The sequence below is a fragment of the Archocentrus centrarchus genome, chromosome 4, assembly GCF_007364275.1.
Source record: "Archocentrus centrarchus isolate MPI-CPG fArcCen1 chromosome 4, fArcCen1, whole genome shotgun sequence".
Classification (NCBI taxonomy): domain Eukaryota; kingdom Metazoa; phylum Chordata; class Actinopteri; order Cichliformes; family Cichlidae; genus Archocentrus; species Archocentrus centrarchus.
The window spans coordinates 31,457,766-31,478,277 of record NC_044349.1 but is presented as its reverse complement, the minus strand read 5'-3'; the positions used below and the strand labels follow the sequence as shown (position 1 = coordinate 31,478,277).

The following is a 20,512-nucleotide window of genomic DNA, read 5'->3' as shown; positions in this document are numbered from 1 at the left end:
GGAGTCTCCATATTGTGTGCATGTTTAGTTTGGAGAGTGAATGTGCCTCTGTGTACATATGCGTGTGTGCATATGTGTGTGTGTGTTTTTTTAATTACATGTGTGCTCTTTAGACGAAGCATCAAACATTACACACATCCAGGCTGACAGTGTTGAACATGAAAGCCACTGAGACTCATTAGGCCATGATTACAGCTTGGGGAGGAGAATTCTGAGCAGCTGCTGAGTTAACAGGCAAACACCCACACACTCACACACATTCTCATTTTTTATGTGTCCATGGGTAACCATATGGGTGTTTTTAAGTAGGACTAATTTGGTTCTCATTTACACAAACGTTTGTCACTCAAAATCTCACTCCTGGTATTATATAAAGACTGTGAGTGGGACAAAGGATGCTAATACTGTAGATTAGATACAGAGATACAGTCAGATGGCAACATTACCACGTATGACTGCATGACCTCTCTAGGGTCCCTGCTGGCCATTGTCCACATTTTATGTGCATAAAATGTGTATAAATTTCTAGCAAGAGAGCTAACTTTAAAAATCAAACACTGCTTTCTATTTTTGCTAGTTCTGCTGGCTCTTGGACAGCAGTATCTCCCTCTTCATTAATCACAGCTATCAATTCTTGATTCCTGTTTTTCTGCTTCAGCTGCCACTGTAGCACTGGTTGTGGAAATATTGCAAATCAAATTATTTGGATAGATAATCACACTGCTAAAACAATTTTTCAGTAATCATCTGGATTGAGAGGGCAAACATCCAAATTCACAGTTCAACAATTAACAAGCTACCCACTTGCTCAGCTTTGTATAAGCACTTTGAGTGCTCATACTGAGTAGAAAAGCGCTATATAAGAACTAGTCCATTTACCATTTACCATTTACCATTCAAATTTCTCCTTTCCTTTGTTCTTATTAAATATTTTTAATTTGTTTTGTTTTTGTGAATCACTTTGTAACTTTTAGATGAAGCATTATAAATAAGCCTTCTAATATGAACCCTTAGCTGTCCTTTCCAACTACAATTTTTATGTGCTTTCTATTATTGACCACAGACTGTAGATGGCTGTGGTTATTGTGATGTTACCCACTGGACTCGGCATTTGAATCCAGAAATATGTTAGCCATAGACAGTGAGAAAAACTGTTTTAGCAATTCGTCTTCTTTATCAGCCAGTACAGGCTTCTTTGTGCTCCTGACCTGGACAATCTGAGTTTGAACTGGTGAATAATATAACAGTTTTTTCTGTTTTGTTTTGTTTTTGTGCTTCAGAGCAGGAGAAGAGAGATGAGTTTTGTGTTTCTAAGCTGGATAGTTTCATTATCGAATCCCCTGTTCAAGATCAGGCTCACTTAACCCTTTATTTACCACGAGCGCGCCGGCGGATTTTGTGGACTTCCAACAATAATTAACGCAATAATCCTATTTTCTGAGCTTTCAGAAACTGTTTGAATTTTTCTGATAGGACGAACGGTTGTGTAATTACCATAATTCAAAGTGCGTTTGATCAGATGGCTCAGCGGTGATACGCTCGGCGTTAACCAGCTGTTCACAGCAAGTAAGGGCAGGTAACAGGTTCATCGACCTGTTACCCTGTTATAGGGTTAAAGACTGGATTTCATATTTCTGAGGTTGCTGTGTCAAAGACTGTTCCTCATATTCCTGAGCCAACTGTGAATAAAGCAGTGTTTTGAATTCCTAAGCCTGTTGATAACAAAACAGTCTCTGGAATGTATATGAGCAAGATAAAGCTGAATTTTCTGTTTCTCAGCCAGTTAGTTCAAACAGTGTTTTCTTTTTCTAAGCTAGACAATCTTGAGTCTGTGTCTTGTGGTCCCAAGCCGGCTTACTCAACACTTCACTTCACACTGCTGAATCAAAGACTGAAGTCTGTGTGTCCCAATACCTCAGTCAAGAACTGTTTACTGTGCTCCCAAGCCAGCTCTTTTAGAGACTGCTAGTTGTGTTCCTGAGCTAGCCTTCCCAGAACCTACTTATTGCCCACATATGGGGGCCCCTCCAGAGACTGTTCACAGCCTGCATCCCCAGAGACCGTTGCTCCACCCAGGGCCTCCCCAGAGGTTGAGCACTCTGCAGCCATCCTTGCTCCCAGGATTAGGGTGGCCATGGCACAGCCTGTTCCTGCACCCAATTCTTCTCCCAGGGTGAGGACAGCCAAGCCCCAGTCTCAGCTTCAGACTGTGATCCCTGCTGAGCTGCCTCAGTCCTCAGTGGAAATGGTGAACCCTGCAGAGCAGCCACAGTCATCTGAAGGGGCTGTGATCCCTGTGCAGCTCAGCTTGAGCAACCTGTGCCAAAGCTGATGCAGCCCCAGTAGTCAGAGAAGACTGTGTGCCCTGCTGAGCATCCCTGGTCTTCAGAGGAGACTTCCTCCAGAAAATATACCCACATCATTACACCATCAGCAGCAGTCTGACCTGTTGATACAAGGCAGGATGGATCCATGCTTTCATGTAGTTTATTCAGCAGAAATGTGAAAGCTCTTTCTCTCCAGTTGATCTTTCTGAGTTGACTTCAAAAGTTACTTCCTCAAAGCCATCAACATATCTATTAGACCCCATTCCTACAAGATGGGTCAACAAAGTCGTACCAATAATTAATGCTTCAATCTTAAATATGATCAGTCTTTCTGTATTAACTGACTATGTACCACAGGCCTTTAAGGTGGTAGTAATTAAACCTTTACTTAAAAAGCCATCTCTCGACCCAGCTGTCTTAGCTAATTATAGCTCAGTCTCCAACCTTCCATTTTTTTCTCAGAAATTCTTGAAAGAGTAGTTGTTTCATCAAGGTTTCAGAATTCATCACAGTACAGAAACAGCATTAGTGAAGGTTACAAGTGATCTTCTTATGGCCTCTGACAGTGGACTCATCTCTGTGCTTCTCCTACTAGACCTCAATGTAGTGTTCAATAGTGCTGACAATAATATTTTATTACAGAGGTTAGATCATGACATAGGCATTAAATGAACTAGGTAAGACTCCAGTTTGTTCATGTAAATGGGGAGTCTTCTTCTGACACTAAGGTTAATTATGGAGTTCCACAGGGTTCTGTGCTAGGACCAATTCTATTTACATTATACATGCTTCCCTTAGGCAGTATTATTAGAAAGCATTGCATCAATTTTCATTGTTATACTGATGATACTCAGCTTTATCTATCAATGAAGCCAGATGATGCACACTAGTTAAACTGCAGGAATGTCTTAAAGACATTAAGGCCTGGATGACCTCTAATTTCCTGCTTCTAAATTCAGATAAAACTGAAATTCTTGTTCTCAGCCCCACAAATCTTAGAAACATGGTGTCAAACCAGATACTTACTCTGGATGGCATTACTTTGGCCTCCAGTAACACTGTGAGAAATCTTGGAGTCATTTTTGACCAGGATATGTCCTTCAAAGCACATATTAAACAAACATGTAGGACCGGTTTTTTGCATTTGAGCAATATTTCTAAAATTAGAAACATCCTTTCTCAGACTGATGCTGAAAAGCTAATTCATGCATTTATTACTTCTAGGCTGGACTATTGTAATTCATTATTATCAGGCTGTCCTAAAAGCTCCCTGAAAAGCCTTCAGCTGATCCAAAATGCTGCAGCTAGAGTACTGACAGGGACTAGAAAGAGAGAGCAGATTTCTCCCATATTGGCTTCTCTTCTTTGGCTCCCTGTTAAATCTAGAATAAAATTAAAAATTCTTCTCCTCACATACAAGGTCTTGAATACTCGGGCCCCATCTTATCTCAAAGACCTTATAGTCCCATACTGTATCACCCAAATAGAGCACTTCACTCTCAGACTGCTGGCTTACTTGTGGTTCCTAGGACACTTAAGAGTAGAATGGGAGGCAGAGCCTTCAGCTTTCAGGCGCCTCTTCTGAGGAACCAGCTCCCAGTTTGGATTCAGGAGACAGACACCATCTCTATTTTTAAGATTAGGCTTAAAACTTTCCTTTTTGATCAAGCTGATAATTAGGGCTGGATCAAGTGACCCTTAGCCACCCCTTAGTTATGCTGCTATAGGCCTAGGCTGCTGGGGGGGGGGGGGGGGGGGGGGGGGGGGTGTCCCATAATGCACTGTTTCTTTTCATTCACCTTATTTAGTTTGTTTATTATTCATGCTGTATTTAATCATTAGTTATTATTAATCTCTGGCTCTCTTCCACAGCATGTCTTTTCTCTCCCCACAGCCCAACCAGTCGCAGTAGATGACTGCCCCTCCCTGAGCCTGGTTCTGCTGGAGGTTTCTTCCTGTTAAAAGGGAGATTTTCCTTCCCATTGTCGCCAAGCGCTTGCTCATAGGGGGTTGTTTTGACTGTTGGGTTTTCTCTGTATTATTGTAGGGTCTTTACCCACAATACAAAGCACCTTGAGGTGACTGTTTGTTGTGATTTGGCGCAATATAAATAAAATTGAATGGAATTGAACTGAAACAGTTTGGATGTTCTTCTCTGACCTTTGGCCTCAACAATCCAGTTTCTCTCAAAGCACTGCCGCTCAGTGGATATTTTTCTCTTTTTTGGACCACTCTCTGAGATTGTTGCATGGCAAAATCCCAGTAGATTGGAAGATTTTGAAATACTTAGACCAGCTCGTCTAGCACCAACAACCATTCCCCATTCTGATACTGGGTTTGAACTTCAGTTGGTCATCTAAATGCTAAGTTGTGCTGTATGATTGGCTGATTATATTTGTAATCATGAGCAGTTGAAGAGGTGTACCTAATCAAGTGGCCAATGAGTGTGTTTTAGATAATTCCATTAAAACTGCAACAGAAACTGCTAATAGCACAAACATGGTCAAATGATCCACTTCAGGAATTTATCTGAGGTGATGATCAGACATCTGCAACTACCTGTCTTGGGACACTTATCAATTAAAGCAACTTAAAGCTTTACCAGTTTCTAAATGAATGAGTTATATTAAATTCATACATTGTATGTTTCATGAAGGGGGAAACTATCCATAGAAGCCAAAGCCGTTTCTTTTGCCAGAGAATTATGCTAAGTAAATATTTTTTATTGCTGTTAAATTTGGCATTTTAACACTGGTGTCCATGGGGATTGACTCACTTTTGGAGCCATTCTCAAGTAGCCATTAAAAGAACAGCAGTTTTTAATAACTTCCTAAAAAGTTCTCTATCATTTACAGTGTTGTGGTACTCTAACAATACAGACAGATTTATCAGCATCAATTTTGGACATGTTAGAGTAGAAATATTGCCATAAATGATTTTTGAACTACAAGTTGATTCTGTTCAGCAGTTCAGTCATTGCTCTGTGCAGGAAAAGGCAACAACGCTCCTCCCTCCCACACATGATTGTGATGTTTGTGTTGAGAAACTATGCACAGACGGCCGGGTCTATTCTTATAGGGGTCAGTGTATTTGAGTGAGAGAGAGAGTGTGTGAGGGATTGAGTGCAGGGCAAGAAGATGCTGAGCGATACTGATGCGCTGTAATAGCTCTACAATTAAATAGGATTTTACCCATTTCTTAAGGAATAAATTAGAAAATCAATTTGCGGCAGTCATTGTTGATATTATCTATATTTTTATTTGTTGATGTTTATATGTTGTTGAAATTGTTTCTGCAAACTGCAAATAAATCCACACCATCACCAAATGTACTAGGATGGCAGTTACTATACCTGAGCTGAGTTTGTGTAAGAAACATTAGAGCAGCAAGTGTGGAAGTGCCCCAAAACAAGCTCCTGTTGATGTCCTCTGTGCCTGGTAGAATGATTGTCATTAGAGAAATAGACTGACATAACGTTGCACTGGGGAATGAGTTCCCCATTACCCATCATTTTTCATACATGCCCTAACCCGTATAGTACATGCCTGTTGCATGTATGAAAATTCCCGCTATACATTTCTTCAAGAACTTTAGAAACTCTGGTAAACTAGGTCTTGACAAATTCCCTCAGCTGTAGTGAATCTGGTGGTTGTGGGAAGTTCGTTAGAAATCATTTTTAAACTGATTTCTATTAAACTGGTTTTCTTCTTCTTCTTTTCTAAAAACTTAAAAATGTACACACCTTAATTGTGACAAGTACAGTTTGTTTTTTCTTGAGAAGCTCCTCTTCAGTACACTTAATAAGCTGATTGGAAATGCCACTTGGCTAACTAGGAGTATCTAATGATCTAATGTTGTCACAATGTTTCACCGGTATATCATAATACAGCAATTTTGCAGTACTTGGTGCAATGAAAAACCAGCCATTTATGAGAACCATCACGATGTCTAAGTAATTAAAAAAGAAAAAAAAATTGTCCTGAAAAGCCAAAAAGTAGTAATTGTGCATTTATTAACTGCACTGTGGCATCTGTGTATTAACCAGCAAACACGCCCCTTTGGGGCCCATATGGGAGCATTGTCGGCAGACTCACATGGCCCACAGTGTGCAGACCACTGTGTAAAAATGATTTGATTTGGAAAATGGAATATGGTCTGATAGCATTAACTTCTTGAGTTCTTTTGCAGTATGTCCATAAGATTTATTTGAACTTCCATTTTACTAAAGTTTTAAATCAGTTGACTTCTCTCAGCCTCATATTTCTGATAGTGTAATAAAACATGTTCTATGGCTTCCTCTTTTCCACAGTAGGCACATTCCCTGTGTTGTTCTTGTAATAAACAGTGGGCCCACAGTGGGTACATGTGGGTAAACTGTGGGCCCATGTTTATCCCATATGGCCCCAAGTGGCTGTGGGGCCTACATGGGCTAACCCAAAGGGGAGATAGTGAGAGTTTTCTGTGGATTGCTCACAGAAATCTCTCTTGCTGACCCAAAAGGGCAAAATTGCTCTCGGCACCACAAAGGCTAGCCTACATGAGTCCTACATGGGTTTTCTGTTGGCAAACAGATTGTTTGGCAGCCCAGAAGGGCAAAACTGTTTTTGTAGATTCAACTATAGAAATGGGAACAAATCATATGTTTTTGGCTGCTAGAATTAAAGTGACTAAACATACAATTTAAAACAGGTTCTTTCCTAAGTCGTCTGTTATATGTAGACAGAATGCTGGCTCATCATTTAAGTTAGGTGCCTTTTTTTTTAAATATGAATAGGTCATAGGTCAACGTTAAGTGGCAAGACATTACTCTGAAAATGGTCAGGCACAAGGGCAGGACTGAAAAGCAAAAAAAAAAAAAAAAAAAAAAGGGCAGCCAGTTTGCGAAGACAAAATGTGAAAGACTTTCAAAGCCTGGAGAACTTGTTCAAACCACTTTGAAAAAATTACAAGAAATTATGAGAAATAAGGGGTGGCTTGAGACTGTTGCACAGTGTTGTAATTCAAACTGTCATGAGGATTTCCTCTGTGTTTTAATTGAAAAAAATGAAAAAGAAGAAGTGATGCAGATAATTCCATGTTGTATGGATATTTTGTTCCACCTCTATTGCTATTTGAATTTCTGGCACAGTCCACTTTGGGGATCAGTTTTATTTCTTAGAACCAGAGTTCACAGAAGTAAATCTACAGAAAGAGAACATGCTGATGGTGTACAGTACCTGTGCTCACTTCTACGCTGCTTGCTGTGGAGGAAAACATTTGCTTCATAGAATGGGGCATGTTGATGCCACACTTGGAAAATTTCCATATGTCCATGGATAATGGGAAAGCTCAGCTATGAAACAACAACTGGTAAATTAGCAGCTTTGATAAAACACTACTGTCCTGGTGTTTAATTACAAATTAACTGAAAGAAAGGACCAAGAAGAAGGTGTCAACAGTGGAAGCAACAGTAAACTGTAGTGGATGCAGTTGGCTGCAGGCAGTCCAGAGTGGGAGGCATCGGCAGTTCCAGCCGGCCTAGTTGGAGTATTGGATTGTGGTCCCACTGGCACCAGTCTAAATATTTACTCCAGCTCTCATTCACTGGAACTGAAGCTTGATTTTAAGAACAAGGTTACTTATCAAACTTCAAACAAACATTTTTAGTGCGCAGTATGTTTGGAGCACTTGAAGCTGTTCATGTTGTAAAATTCTGTTTTTGTCCTCCCTCACTTTCATTTACTTGCTTACAAAATTCTCCCTAAATTTCCACGAGTGTAGATAAGAGGATATTTCAGGTGTTATAAATGTTGACGTTGTCCTCCTGATTTTTTTTCCATGGCTTTATGCACTACATTGGTGGAGCTTACAGAATGTTTACAGTCATGTATGCAACCAGAGACAAAGACCTATTAGGATGTTCATCCAGTAATTCATCTGCTGTACTCTAATCTTGCTTTATATAGTAAAGTTGTCCTAAATAAATGGACAGTAAAGGAAAGTGTTATTTGTAATGAAGATGCAATGTGAATGCACACATGATTGTGGCTGTTGCATAGCAGCACTATATTTCGAATTTGTCATTTCAAATTTGAAGGAACTTTGGAGAATCAAATCAAAAGAAAAGGCTGTTTTACTGGCACTGAAGCAACACAATGAATCAAGTACTTTTCATACTTTAATCTTATATCAATCTGTACCAACAGATGGCGAAGTGAATAAATGTCAACTTAATTTAACCAGGCAGAAGACAATGCAGGAAAAGCCTTTGAGGAAATGGTAAAAGGGTGAAAAGAAATATCAAAAGATAAAGAACATGAATACATTTCAGCATAATCACTGGTAGTGTTTTCTTTTTTTTCTTTTTTTTTAGTAAAAATTATTATATTATAAAGGCAGGAGCACAGAATACCCAGTGTTAAGGTTCATCTGTCAGTCACAACTAATGTGCTCCCACAGAACCATAGTGGAAAAAACTAGTATTTAAAAATTAAATATGTTAATAACATAATGCCATTAAAATTTTTTTCTCCATCCTTTGTACAGTTTTAGATACAGACTCTTTCTACAACTCCCTTCTTTCTTTTATGTGTAATTCATTTGCCAAAAAGAGGCAAAACACATCATTTTATTAATGTTCTGTACTTGACATCCCATAATAATAAACTTAATTATTGTAATCACATTGAGAAAATCTGATATGGTGACAGCTCTCAATGAGACATAAGGAAACTTGCTATATTGTTGCAATGATGATATGAATCTAAACATAGATAAGATAAGGTAAGATAAGGTTTATTTGTCACATGCACAGTTACACACAGTGCAATGCACAGTGAAATGTATTTTATACATAGAGCCAATAATAAGTTCAATTCAATTCAATTTTATTTATATAGCGCCAAATCACAACAAACAGTCACCTCAAGGTGAGAGAGGGGAGAGAAAAAACATGCTGTGGAAGAGAGCCAGAGATTAATAACAATTAATGATTAAATGCAAAGCGGAGTATAAACAAAGTAAATAAGGTGAATGAAAAAAAACAGTGCATTATGTGAACCCCCCAGCAGACTAGGCCTATAGCAGCATAACTAAGGGAGGGTTCAGGGTCACCTGATCCAGCCCTAACTATAAGCTTTATCATAAAGGAACGTTCTAAGCCTAATCTTAAAAATAGAGAGGGTGTCTGTCTCCCGAATCCAAGCTGGAAGCTGGTTCCACAGAAGAGGGGCCTGAAAGCTGAAGGCTCTGCCTCCCATTCTACTCTTAAGTATCCTAGGAACCACAAGTAAGCCAGCAGTCTGAGAGTGAAGTGCCCTGTTGGGGTGATATGGGACTATGAGGTCTTTGAGATAAGATGGTGCCTGATTATTCAAGACCTTGTAGGTGAGGAGAAGGATTTTAAATTCTATTCTAGATTTAACAGGGAGCCAATGAAGAGAAGCCAATATGGGAGAAATATGCTCTCTCTTTCTAGTCCCTGTCAGTACTCTAGCTGCAGCATTTTGGATCAGCTGAAGGCTTTTCAGGGAGCTTTTAGGACAGCCTGATAATAATGAATTACAATAGTCCAGCCTAGAAGTAATAAATGCATGAATTAGCTTTTCAGCATCAGTCTGAGAAAGGATGTTTCTAATTTTAGAAATATTGCTCAAATGCAAAAAAGCAGTCCTACATATTTGTTTAATATGTGCATTGAAGGACATATCCTGGTCAAAAATGACTCCAAGATTTCTCACAGTGTTACTGGAGGCCAAAGTAATGCCATCCAGAGTAAGTATCTGGTTAGACACCATGTTTCTAAGATTTGTGGGGCCGAGAACAAGAATTTCAGTTTTATCTGAATTTAGAAGCAGGAAATTAGAGGTCATCCAGGCCTTAATATCTTTAAGACATTCCTGCAGTTTAACTAATTGATGTGTGTCATCTGGCTTCATTGATAGGTAAGCTGAGTATCATCTGCATAACAATAAAAATTGATGCAATGCTTTCTAATAATACTGCCTAAGGGAAGCATGTATAATGTAAATAGAATTGGTCCTAGCACAGAACCCTGTGGAACTCCATAATTAACCTTAGAGTGTGAAGAAGACTCCCCATTTACATGAAAAAATTGGAGTCTATGAGATAAATATGATTCAAACCACTGTAGTTCAGTGCCTAGATTTAAGTAGTATTAATATAAGTATTAAGAATATATAAATAAGAAGAATAAAAATAAGTAACTCACGCTATACAGAATGGAATAATTTACATTGTGCAATAATGGTGCAGTTTAGGGCTCAGAGTTGAGACAGATGGCTTGTAGATAAAAACTCTTCTTCAACCTTTCTGTCTTAGTCCTCAGGCAGCGGTAACTCCGGTCTGATGGGAGCAGGGAGAAGAGAGAGTGTCTGGGGTGGTTGGGCTGTGTAAGGATGTTCATAGCCCTTAATCTGTACTTCTTGGTGTAAATGTCCTGCAGGTTGGGGAGGGTGGTTCTGATTGTCTGTTCAGCTGAATGAACCACCCGTTTAAAGGGCAATGAAGTCCTGTTTAGTGCAGTTTTTCATCCAGGTGGTGATGCTCCTACGCAAGATCCTCTTGATGGTGCAGGTGTAAAAGTTCCTGAGCACCTTGCGTGGGAGCTTGAAGTCTCTCAGCTGCCTGAGGAGGTAGAGACGCTGTCTGGCCTTCATCACAGTGATGTTAATGTGATGAAGGCCAGGACAGGTCCCGTGAGATGGTCACTCCCAGGTATTTGAAAGTATCCACCCTTTCCACCTCAGAAGTGGATGGCAGTCCCTCTGTTGCTTCCTCTATATACATAGACACACTCATGTAAACCAGCAGAAACACTGTTGCATTGTGTTTCAAAATATGACACAACCAGACTACACTTAGCAGAATCGGTATGATGTAAACACTGTAAACTTCCTCTGCTCTGCATTTTATTTTATGTTATGCAAAACTACCTTCTCCCATTATAGCCTTTTGATGGGACTGGGTGTGGTGTGGTTACATTATGGGATCACAGTGTGTTTTGACAGGACAATCGGAGATGTGAGAATGTCAGACAATAGCGTTGTAAGTACTGATTTTGTTTATGTATACTCAAAAGCTTTCCTAAAAATTCCAGAGTCATGAGAGTGAAACTGAACTTCCTCTTTGTTTTCTTTTTTCCTCCTCCTCCTTCCAACCATAGTAATATGTTATCAGCATTCTGGTGTTTTGTGATGAGTAAAAGAAATGAATTATTGGCAGATTGTGCTTTAGCACTTACTATGAAAGCTTTTCTAAGGAAGAGCATTAGAGCCATTAAGGTGGCCTTGGCAATGTAGCAGACATTCGTGTTATGTCTTGTTTGATGTGCTTGTGTGTGTGTGTGTGTGTGTGTGTGTGTGCGTGTGTGTGTGTGTGTGTGTGTATGTGTGTGTGTGTGTGTGTGTGTGCGTGTGTGTGTGTGTGTGTCTTTCTGTGACTTACTCAAGCAAAACATCAGTGAAGGCAGTGTTTGTGTGGAGCTGTGGTCTAACAGCAGGACTCCAACTAAATTTGATTGAATTCAGACTTTAATGGTTCCACTTTTTTCTACAGTACTACAAGTTTTCTTTTAGTGTAGTTTTAATGTTTATTATACGCAAATAAATAAATAAATAAAAGCACATTGTGAAATTTAAGGGGTACTATTTACAGTGGAGCTTCAGAAGGAGGAAAAAAAGGTTCCAGGCCCACATGGTCCACTTTAGATCCAAAACTCAGCAGCTCTCTCAGTGGTTGCTCTTGACAACAGCAGAAGGAGGGGCTTGCTGCTGGCAGGGTTTTGGTGGAGTAGGAATGCCAAGCTGCCAAAATCTCCCTGTGGGACGATGCCCCAGGCCCAGTCCTGATACTTGGCTTTGTTCATGTAAGCCTTCCAAGCCTGCACCGTCATGCTGCATCCATGAGGGCTCACGTACACATGCACATGCAGTCTTTTATAGGGACACAGCTTGACATGCTGGTTCATGTACAGTTTGAATACACAGTCATTTGATAGCAAGACAGTGGCTTTGTAATGGCTTACAGCTGGTTCTGTAAAGGAAAAAATATTGTTTCCTTGCTTTTCAAACAGCATTTCACTATAAATTCAAAACCCATTTGTATAACATGTGTATATATATTCTTTTTTCAGCACGTGGGTAAGATGAAGTACATGATCAAATTTATCAAGAGGGAATGAGGAAATGTTTGGTGTTTTTTCTTGAAATGTGGCATTATTTATTAGCAAGGTAGCAATAATGAACTTTCTGCCAGTGAACTGCAGATTAAAGATTTGTAAACTGTTTTTAATAAAGACCTCCCAGAAAGTCCACAGTAATGTGTCTTGCTTTGTCTCCAGTCCTTGGAATGAAAAACCTGCCATCATTTAAGCTGTGCTGGCACAGTGTGGGTGTTTCTCCTCTGCACAGCACGCAAGGTACAAGAAGCTTCCAGTGACTGTTTCTGCATATAGAGTTCCTCTCCACAATAGTAAATCTGAAAATAGAACCGACTGACAAAACTGTGCCAAAAACAGATGAATGACAATTTAAAGAGAATCCCTGATTGTGAAGACATACATATTAATTAACATTAACATCAGCACTTTACATCTGATATATATTAAAACAACAAGAAGCAAGCAAACAAAAAGCTCAGATGTTTTTACCATAGAGGTAGTTTTTATAAATTTGAAAAAAAAAATCATGTAGGTTGCCATTGCTGTTTGTGTTGCAATGCAATCGGGGTAGAGATATATTGTTCAAACAGTCTTGGTCTCTACAGTGAGATAAACATGTATTCTGTTCAACCTTGAGTGTAAGGTAACCAAGGAGGATAATATACTGCATATTACTCAATTTGTAGTAGGTGAGAAGGTGAGGGTATCTGTGTGGTGAATGCTACTCTTCACCAACTGAGAGAGGGTTAGGGTTGTAAAGAGCTTTGTCTGAGAGCACAGCCACAGGTGTTTTGGACTTCTTTTATTTATTTTATGTTTTTTTATCGACAATAAAGCTGTGAAGACGTACCCCCTTTCTCATTTCCCAGATTGCACATCCTCAGTTCATCTCCTCATCATGAGCGAAGAGGCCAGGCAACAGGAATTTAACTAAATGAGACATCCTCGTCTTGGAGCCTCATTTTAAAATGCTAATTTAATATGATGTTTGGCACAGTAACTAAAACAACACAAATAAAATGGACAATTTTATTAACAAGTCCTTCTCACACCATTGTTTGTATATTCCAGCTATATGCTGGCAGACATCTGTGCATTCTCTGGCAAGCCTTCTCGCTGCTCTGTCCTCTTCCTAAAGTGCACCATGATGGCGAGCCATCATTCATTGCAGGAAGAGGATATGATGAAGCACAAATTAGAGAAATGAGGAAATTCTTAATATTGCTTATCTTGTTCCAACTAAAAAAATCACAACCATAAACAGCATATTTTCTTTATTCTTTATATACACATTTGAAATAAGCACTGGAAAGAGGTTTATGTCATTGGCCCAGAGTGTGTTGCACACACACACACAGTAATGCCTTTGTAGGACATAATATTCATTAATATTAAAGCAAGTCACAATAGTCAGGGTTTATTTAAAGTAAAACTCCTACAGCCAGTTTCCCAGTCATGGATTAAGCATGGTCCTAGACTAAAAGGAAAAAGTCAATGAAGAACAAAATAGGAAAAAGTATTAGACATAATCCCTGTATGGGAAACTGGGCCCTAAACTCTGACTCCTGCATTAAGAGGATCGTGTGGGTCTTTTACACTGAGAGGGGCATTTTGTGGGAATAGTTTAGGTTCACTTGTTAGTTTTTTCTATGCTCATGGTAAATATCTCTCCCACGCTGACAGTGTCTCCAGGCATGAGAGGTCACTGACCTTTTCATGTGCTGTGCTCTTCAGTCACCACATCTCAGTTTTCTTTGAAGGTGTTGGGAGGCTCTTTTTACCACTATCATCAAAACACTGTTCTTTAGAAAGGACATTAAAATTATTGAGTTCTAGACTCTCAATGCAAAGACCCATTAATACTCTTCTGCCGTCACATGGTAGTCCAAGAAATTAATGAGACAGCTCAGATTTTCCTTTAATGTCTGTTTGTCCGTGCCTACACTGATCATTTTTTAGAGAACAACAGGACTATTAATCGAGTCTGCCATCTTTGAAATCCAGACACAGTGTATCTTAACAGTAAAAACTCTAGTTGAAGATGTTCATTTTCCATGACTCATCCTTAATAGGACTGAATATGATCACAAAGCAAGCCTGACAGCTCAGAAGACAGAAAAGTTTAATGGAGATTCAATAAACACTCTGTGTTGTTAAAATGTGTCTTTTAGTGCTTTTCAGTTTGGATTATCTCAACCGAGATTTACGCAGACGCTTAAGAAAGAGAGCCTAGGCTGTATAAAAAATACTAAGCAACGTATCTGTAAATACTAGTGAGATGTAATGTAGACAGGCTGTCTCACGCTTTCCCACACTTGTGTTTTTCAGATCCCGAGGTGAGGTGACATCACATCGTGTTCATCAGTGCTGCTTGAAAAACTTTTTGTGTAGAGGAAGCTCCTAAGAAGTACAAAATGAATGGTGCAACAATCAACCCACTGACCCTCACCCTGCTCTTGCTTATGCCCTCGGTAAGTTTTTTCTCTTTTATTTTAAAAGAAGAGTTATGAAGGGGTTATGAAAAAGGGTGTGGGAAGGCTAACTGGTGGTATCTGCACTGCTCAAAAATTAGCATACAAATACTGCTGAATTTATGTGAATCTCAACCTGTTGCAAACAGGGGTTGATTTTCACACAGTTGTAGACTAATTCACTTTGTTAGAATAACCATAATATCTGCATCAATAATTAATTGATCAACATGTGACAGGAATAATGGAAAACAATGCACCCTCATCATTAATTCATGGACTGTTCAACATTATTCAAGCCTGTTAACTGTGTGAGGAAAGAATGCCCTCACCTCTCTTCTGTAAAAAGTAACAAGGAAAGTTATTTTATTATTTTATTGCTGCAGTTACAGTAAATGTATCATCACCTGGACTGAGGTGTCAGAGAACCTGACAGACAAGAGTTTTTTTGAGCAGAAAAGCAGACTTAAGGATGAAAATAGGGTGCTAAAGATTAGTTGAAGGTGAGGGATGCAGCAAGAGACCTGTTAGAATTTGTCCATCCATCCATCCATCCATTCATCCATCCGTCCATCCATCCATCCATCCATTTTCTTCCAGTTATCCGGGGCCAGGTCGTGGCAGTAGCAGCCTAAACAGAGAAGCCCAGACCTCCTTCTCCCCAGCCACCTCCACCAGCTCATCCAGGGAGACCCCAAGGTGTTCCCAGGCCAGCCTAGAGATATAATCTCTCCAGCGTGTCCTGGCATGCCTGGAACACCTCACCCAAGAGGTGCCCAGGAGGCATTCTAGTCAGATGCCCAAGTCACCTCGACTGGCTCCTTTCGATGTGGCGAAGCAGCGGCTCTACTTTGAGCCCCTCCCAAATGGCTGCACTCCTCACCTTATCTCTAAAGGACAGGCCATACACACACACACACACACACACACACACACACACGCTCCAGGAAACCACGACAGTTGCAAAGAAGAGTGGACCAATATTCCTTCACAATGATTTGAGACAATGATAAAGTCATACAGAAAACAATTATTTGGAGTGTATTTAGCTTCCACAAGACTGCATAGAGTCCTGTGAAATAGACACGGGCCTTGTGTCCTGTATCATAATAAAGCTACTACCATATTTGAAAATCCCAAATCAGTTATTATCTACACTTATATTATCTTTATCTTGCTAATATATGACCTCTTTAGGATTAAAGGAAAGGGGGTCATAAATACATTTGACATATCTGACAAAACACTATATGATATCAAGTGGGAATAGACAGAATAAGTTTTCAAATATATATTATTTAAAGGTACATATTTGACTAAATGCCCAATGTTAGCTAAATAACATTAGCCTTTCTAAATTCCATGAGTACCAATAACTCAAATTTCCTATAGATATTCAAAAGGAGTATGACTCGTGCATCACTAGGGTCACTGATGTAGTTAAACAACTCCTTGGTGGCAGGTTCCCTGGGGTGAATGAGATTCACTCCAAGTACCTGAAGGCTCTGGATGTTCTAGGGCTTTCTTGATTGGCACACCTCTGCAATGCCGCGTAGAGATCTTAGGTGGTGCCACTGGATTGGCAGACTCGCTGATGGTTCCCATCTTTAAAAAGGGGGACCGAAAGTGCTCCAGCTATAGGGGGATCACATTCCTCAGCCTCCCCGGGAAGGTCTATGTCAAGGAGTTGGAAAGGAGAGTTCATCCATTAATCAAACCTTGAATTCAAGAGGAACAATGCAGTTTTCTTCCTGGTCGTGGAATGCTGGATCATCTCTGTCCCTGTACAACTGCATCAAGAGTTTGGTCCTTGATAAGTCAGACTAATTACTATGATATGCTATGTGTAATAGTGAAAGGAAGAGCATTTCCACACACACAATGTGAAGGGAACTCAAGGGATTGGGACTGAACAGCTGTGTAGCCTTAAGAAAACCACTAATCAGTGAGGCTAACTGGAAAAAAAAGGCTTCAACTTGCTAGGGAGCATAAAGATTGGACTCTGGATAAATGGAAGAAAGTCATGTGGTCTGATGAGTCCAGATTTACCCTGTACCAGAGTGATGGGTGCACCAGGGTAAGAAGAAAGGCAGGTGAAGTGATGCACCCATCATGCCTAGTGCCTACTGTACAAGCCTGTGGGGGCAGTGCTATGATCTGGGGTTGCTGCAGTTGGTCAGGTCTAGGTTCAGCAACATTACATGCTCAAAGAATGAGGTCAGCTGACTACCTGAATATAATGAATGACCAGGTTATTCCATCAATGGATTTTTTCTTCCCTGATGGCACTGGCATATTCCAAGATGACAATACCAGGATTCATCGGGCTCGAATTGTGAAAGAGTGGTTCTGGGAGCATGGGACATCATTTTCACACATGGATTGGCCACCACAGAGTCCAGACCTCAACCCCACTGAGAATCTTTAAGATGTGTTGGAGAAGGCTTTGTGTAGTGGTCAGAATCTGCCATCATCACTGCAAGATCTTGGTGAAAAATTAATGCAACACTGGATGGAAATAAATCTTGTGACATTGCAGAAGCTTATCGAAACAATGCAACAGCGAATGCATGCTGTAATCAAAGCTAAAGGCGGTCCAACAAAATAGTAGAGTGTGATCTAAAGTTCCTGTGCCCACTCACAGGAACATAAACAGACACTCAAAGGAAAAGGGAAGAATGATATACATATACATATACATATACATATACATATACATATACATATACATATACATATACATATACATATACATACATATAGCCTATATAGGACACAAGGTTAAATTAGCTACCACCAAAATGCTTTTAATTAACCAAATAAATTACTATGATAGGGAAGAAATAAAAAAAATACATAATTGTACATAATCTCATAATTACAAGATAAATCATAATTACAAGATAAGGTCTCAATTTTTTGTAGATGTGCAGAGCACTATTAGTACTTACATCATCGTGATTTAATTAATATTCACATAAATCACCAACACTCTTCTTTCAAGTCGTTGTTTATGCTGTCTGGCTCTCCATTCAATCATTTAAAGGCTTCAACGCTCTTTGCTTCCCTCTGTCCTGATGTGATCACAGATGTGTCTGAACTACCTGCAAAAACACACTCATCAACTTTTAAATGCAAAATAGTTCTGTTTACTACACCCATGTACACCCATAAACAGGAATATATAAATAGAGACTATTTTATATGGCTTGTGAATCCACACCAGGCCAAGGCATTCTGCTGTAATCTGTGTTGATGCAGATGTTTGTGCTGTCGTCTCTGATTTCTGATCAGATTCAGGCTTAAACATGTACAGATATATCTAAGAAATCACAGTTTCCAATAAAGATGAAGGAATTGTGTTTTTAATGGGTTTACAGCTTGTTTTCAGAAGCTTCCTACTGACAAATGGAGGAGGCAGTGCTTACAAGCACCAGGTTCTGTTTGCAAAACCAAAGCTGAGAGGCAATCAGTCCGAAGAACACTGGCTTATAGGCAAGGTTGCCTTACAAGGATGGGACCTAAAACGATTTGTTTCAGACAGTAGATGAACTGCATAAAAGACAGTTTAAGATATCTGAAAATGTATTTTTAACTGTACTAATAAAGTTGGAGTGAATGTATAAAGCTGAGGATATATATATTTGTATATATATATATATATATATATATATATATATATATATATATATATATATATATATATATATATATATATATATATATATATATATATATATGTTGGCGTCGCTATCAGGCAACCATGAAAGATGCTAAACGAGAGTATTTGTCAAATATTATTGTGGCAAATAGTCACAAGCCCCGTGTATTATTTGACATTATTGACTCTGTTTTGAATGTCCCTCAATCCACTGGTGCTGAGCCTTCAACTGAGGCTTGTGAAAAAATTTCGAGATTACTTTGTGGCAAAAGTGGAAAATGTTAGGGCTCTCATTCCACCTCCTACTTCTGACCCAGTCTCAGTCTCTGTTCCCTGCTCTGCTGCATTGTACCAGATTGAGCCTGTCACTTTGTCTTTTTTAAATGAGACTGTCTGTTACCTGAAGCCCTCAGGCTCCCCAGCTGATGTTATCCCACCTCAATTTTTTAAAGAGGTTTTTCCTGTATTAGGCCCAGCTGTTCTTGCCCTTATTAACAGTAGCCTGTCCTCTGGTGTGGTTCCTGATTCTTTTAAGCATGCAACAGTGTTACCATTGATTAAAAAACCTGGACTGGATTCCACTGTGCTGTCTAATTTTAGGCCTATTTCGAGGCTTCCATTTCTTCCTAAAATTCTGGAAAAGGTCGTGTATAGCCAGGTGAAAGCCTTTTTAGGCGAAAATGATATCCTTGAGGTCTTTCAGTCTGGCTTCAAGCCTCTTCATAGCACTGAGTCTGCCTTGCTAAGGGTTTTTAATGACATTTTCCTGGCCACAGATGCAGGTGACTGTGATTTTACTTCTTTTAGATCTGACAGCTGCTTTTGATATGGTGGACCACAATATTTTAATATCTCGTCTCGAGCGGTGTATAGGTATTCAGGGCACAGCGCTAGAGTGGTTTAGATCCTACATGACCCATAGAACTTTTACTGTTTGCTTAAATGATTTTAAATCTTCCTGTGCTCCTTTGTCGTGTGGGGTGCCCCAGGGTTCAATTCTTGGACCATTGCTGTTTTCGCTATATTTGTTGCCCCTTGGTTCTATTCTCAGAAAGCATAAAATTGCTTTCCACTGTTACGCCAATGATACCCAGATTTATATGCCCCTAAAACATAGTGATGCAAACTCCATACAGACCTTGACAAAGTGTCTCGATGAAGTCAAAGCTTGGATGGCTTTGAACTTCCTGAATTTGAATGAAAATAAGATGGAGGTGATCGTTTTTGGTTCAGGCATTACTGGGGTGCCAACTTCTGTGGATCTGGGTCCTCTATCCCAGTATGCAAAACCCATGGTCACAAATCTGGGAGATAAGATGGATGAGAGTCTTAGGTTGGAGGGTCAGATCACTGCTGTGGTGAAATCTAGTTTCTTTCACCTGAGACAGCTCGCCAAGATTAAACCATCTTGTCAAAAAATCATTTTGAAGCAGTAATCCACGCCTTTGTTATGTCCCGGCTGGATTACTGTAACTCTTGTATATTGGAGTAAACCAGTCCTCATTGGCTCGTCTTCAGCTGGTCCAGAATGTCGCCGCACGGCTTTTGACTGGAACACGTAAGAGGGAGCACATTACCCCTGTTTTATCTTCATTGCACTGGTTGCTTGTTTATTTTAGAGTTCATTTTAAAATCCTTTTATTTGTTTTTAAGTCTTTAAATGTTCTTGCCCCATCGTACCTCTCTGAGTTACTGCACCTAAACCTCCTATCCCGCTCGCTCAGATCAGCTGATAAACTGCTTTTGGACGTGCCGAGGACTAAGCGGAAGCTTAGGGGGGACAGAGCCTTTGCAGTGGCAGCCCCTAAACTATGGAACTCGCCGCCATTGCATATTAGACAGGCCTCTTCACTGACAACTTTTAAAACCTCTCTTAAGACCCACTTATTTCACC

At 39.7% G+C, this 20,512-nt stretch overlaps 1 protein-coding gene across 1 annotated transcript in view; it reads left to right on the top strand.

Moving 5' to 3' along the window:
• adcyap1r1b (adenylate cyclase activating polypeptide 1b (pituitary) receptor type I) overlaps positions 1–20,512 on the top strand; it is a 42,804-nt gene that overhangs the window by 8,819 nt on the left and 13,473 nt on the right. The window contains exon 2 of the mRNA XM_030728361.1: positions 14,815–14,957. Within this exon, the coding sequence (XP_030584221.1) occupies positions 14,901–14,957 (57 nt within the window). The 5' untranslated portion in view covers positions 14,815–14,900. The remainder of the gene's footprint in view (positions 1–14,814; positions 14,958–20,512) is intronic.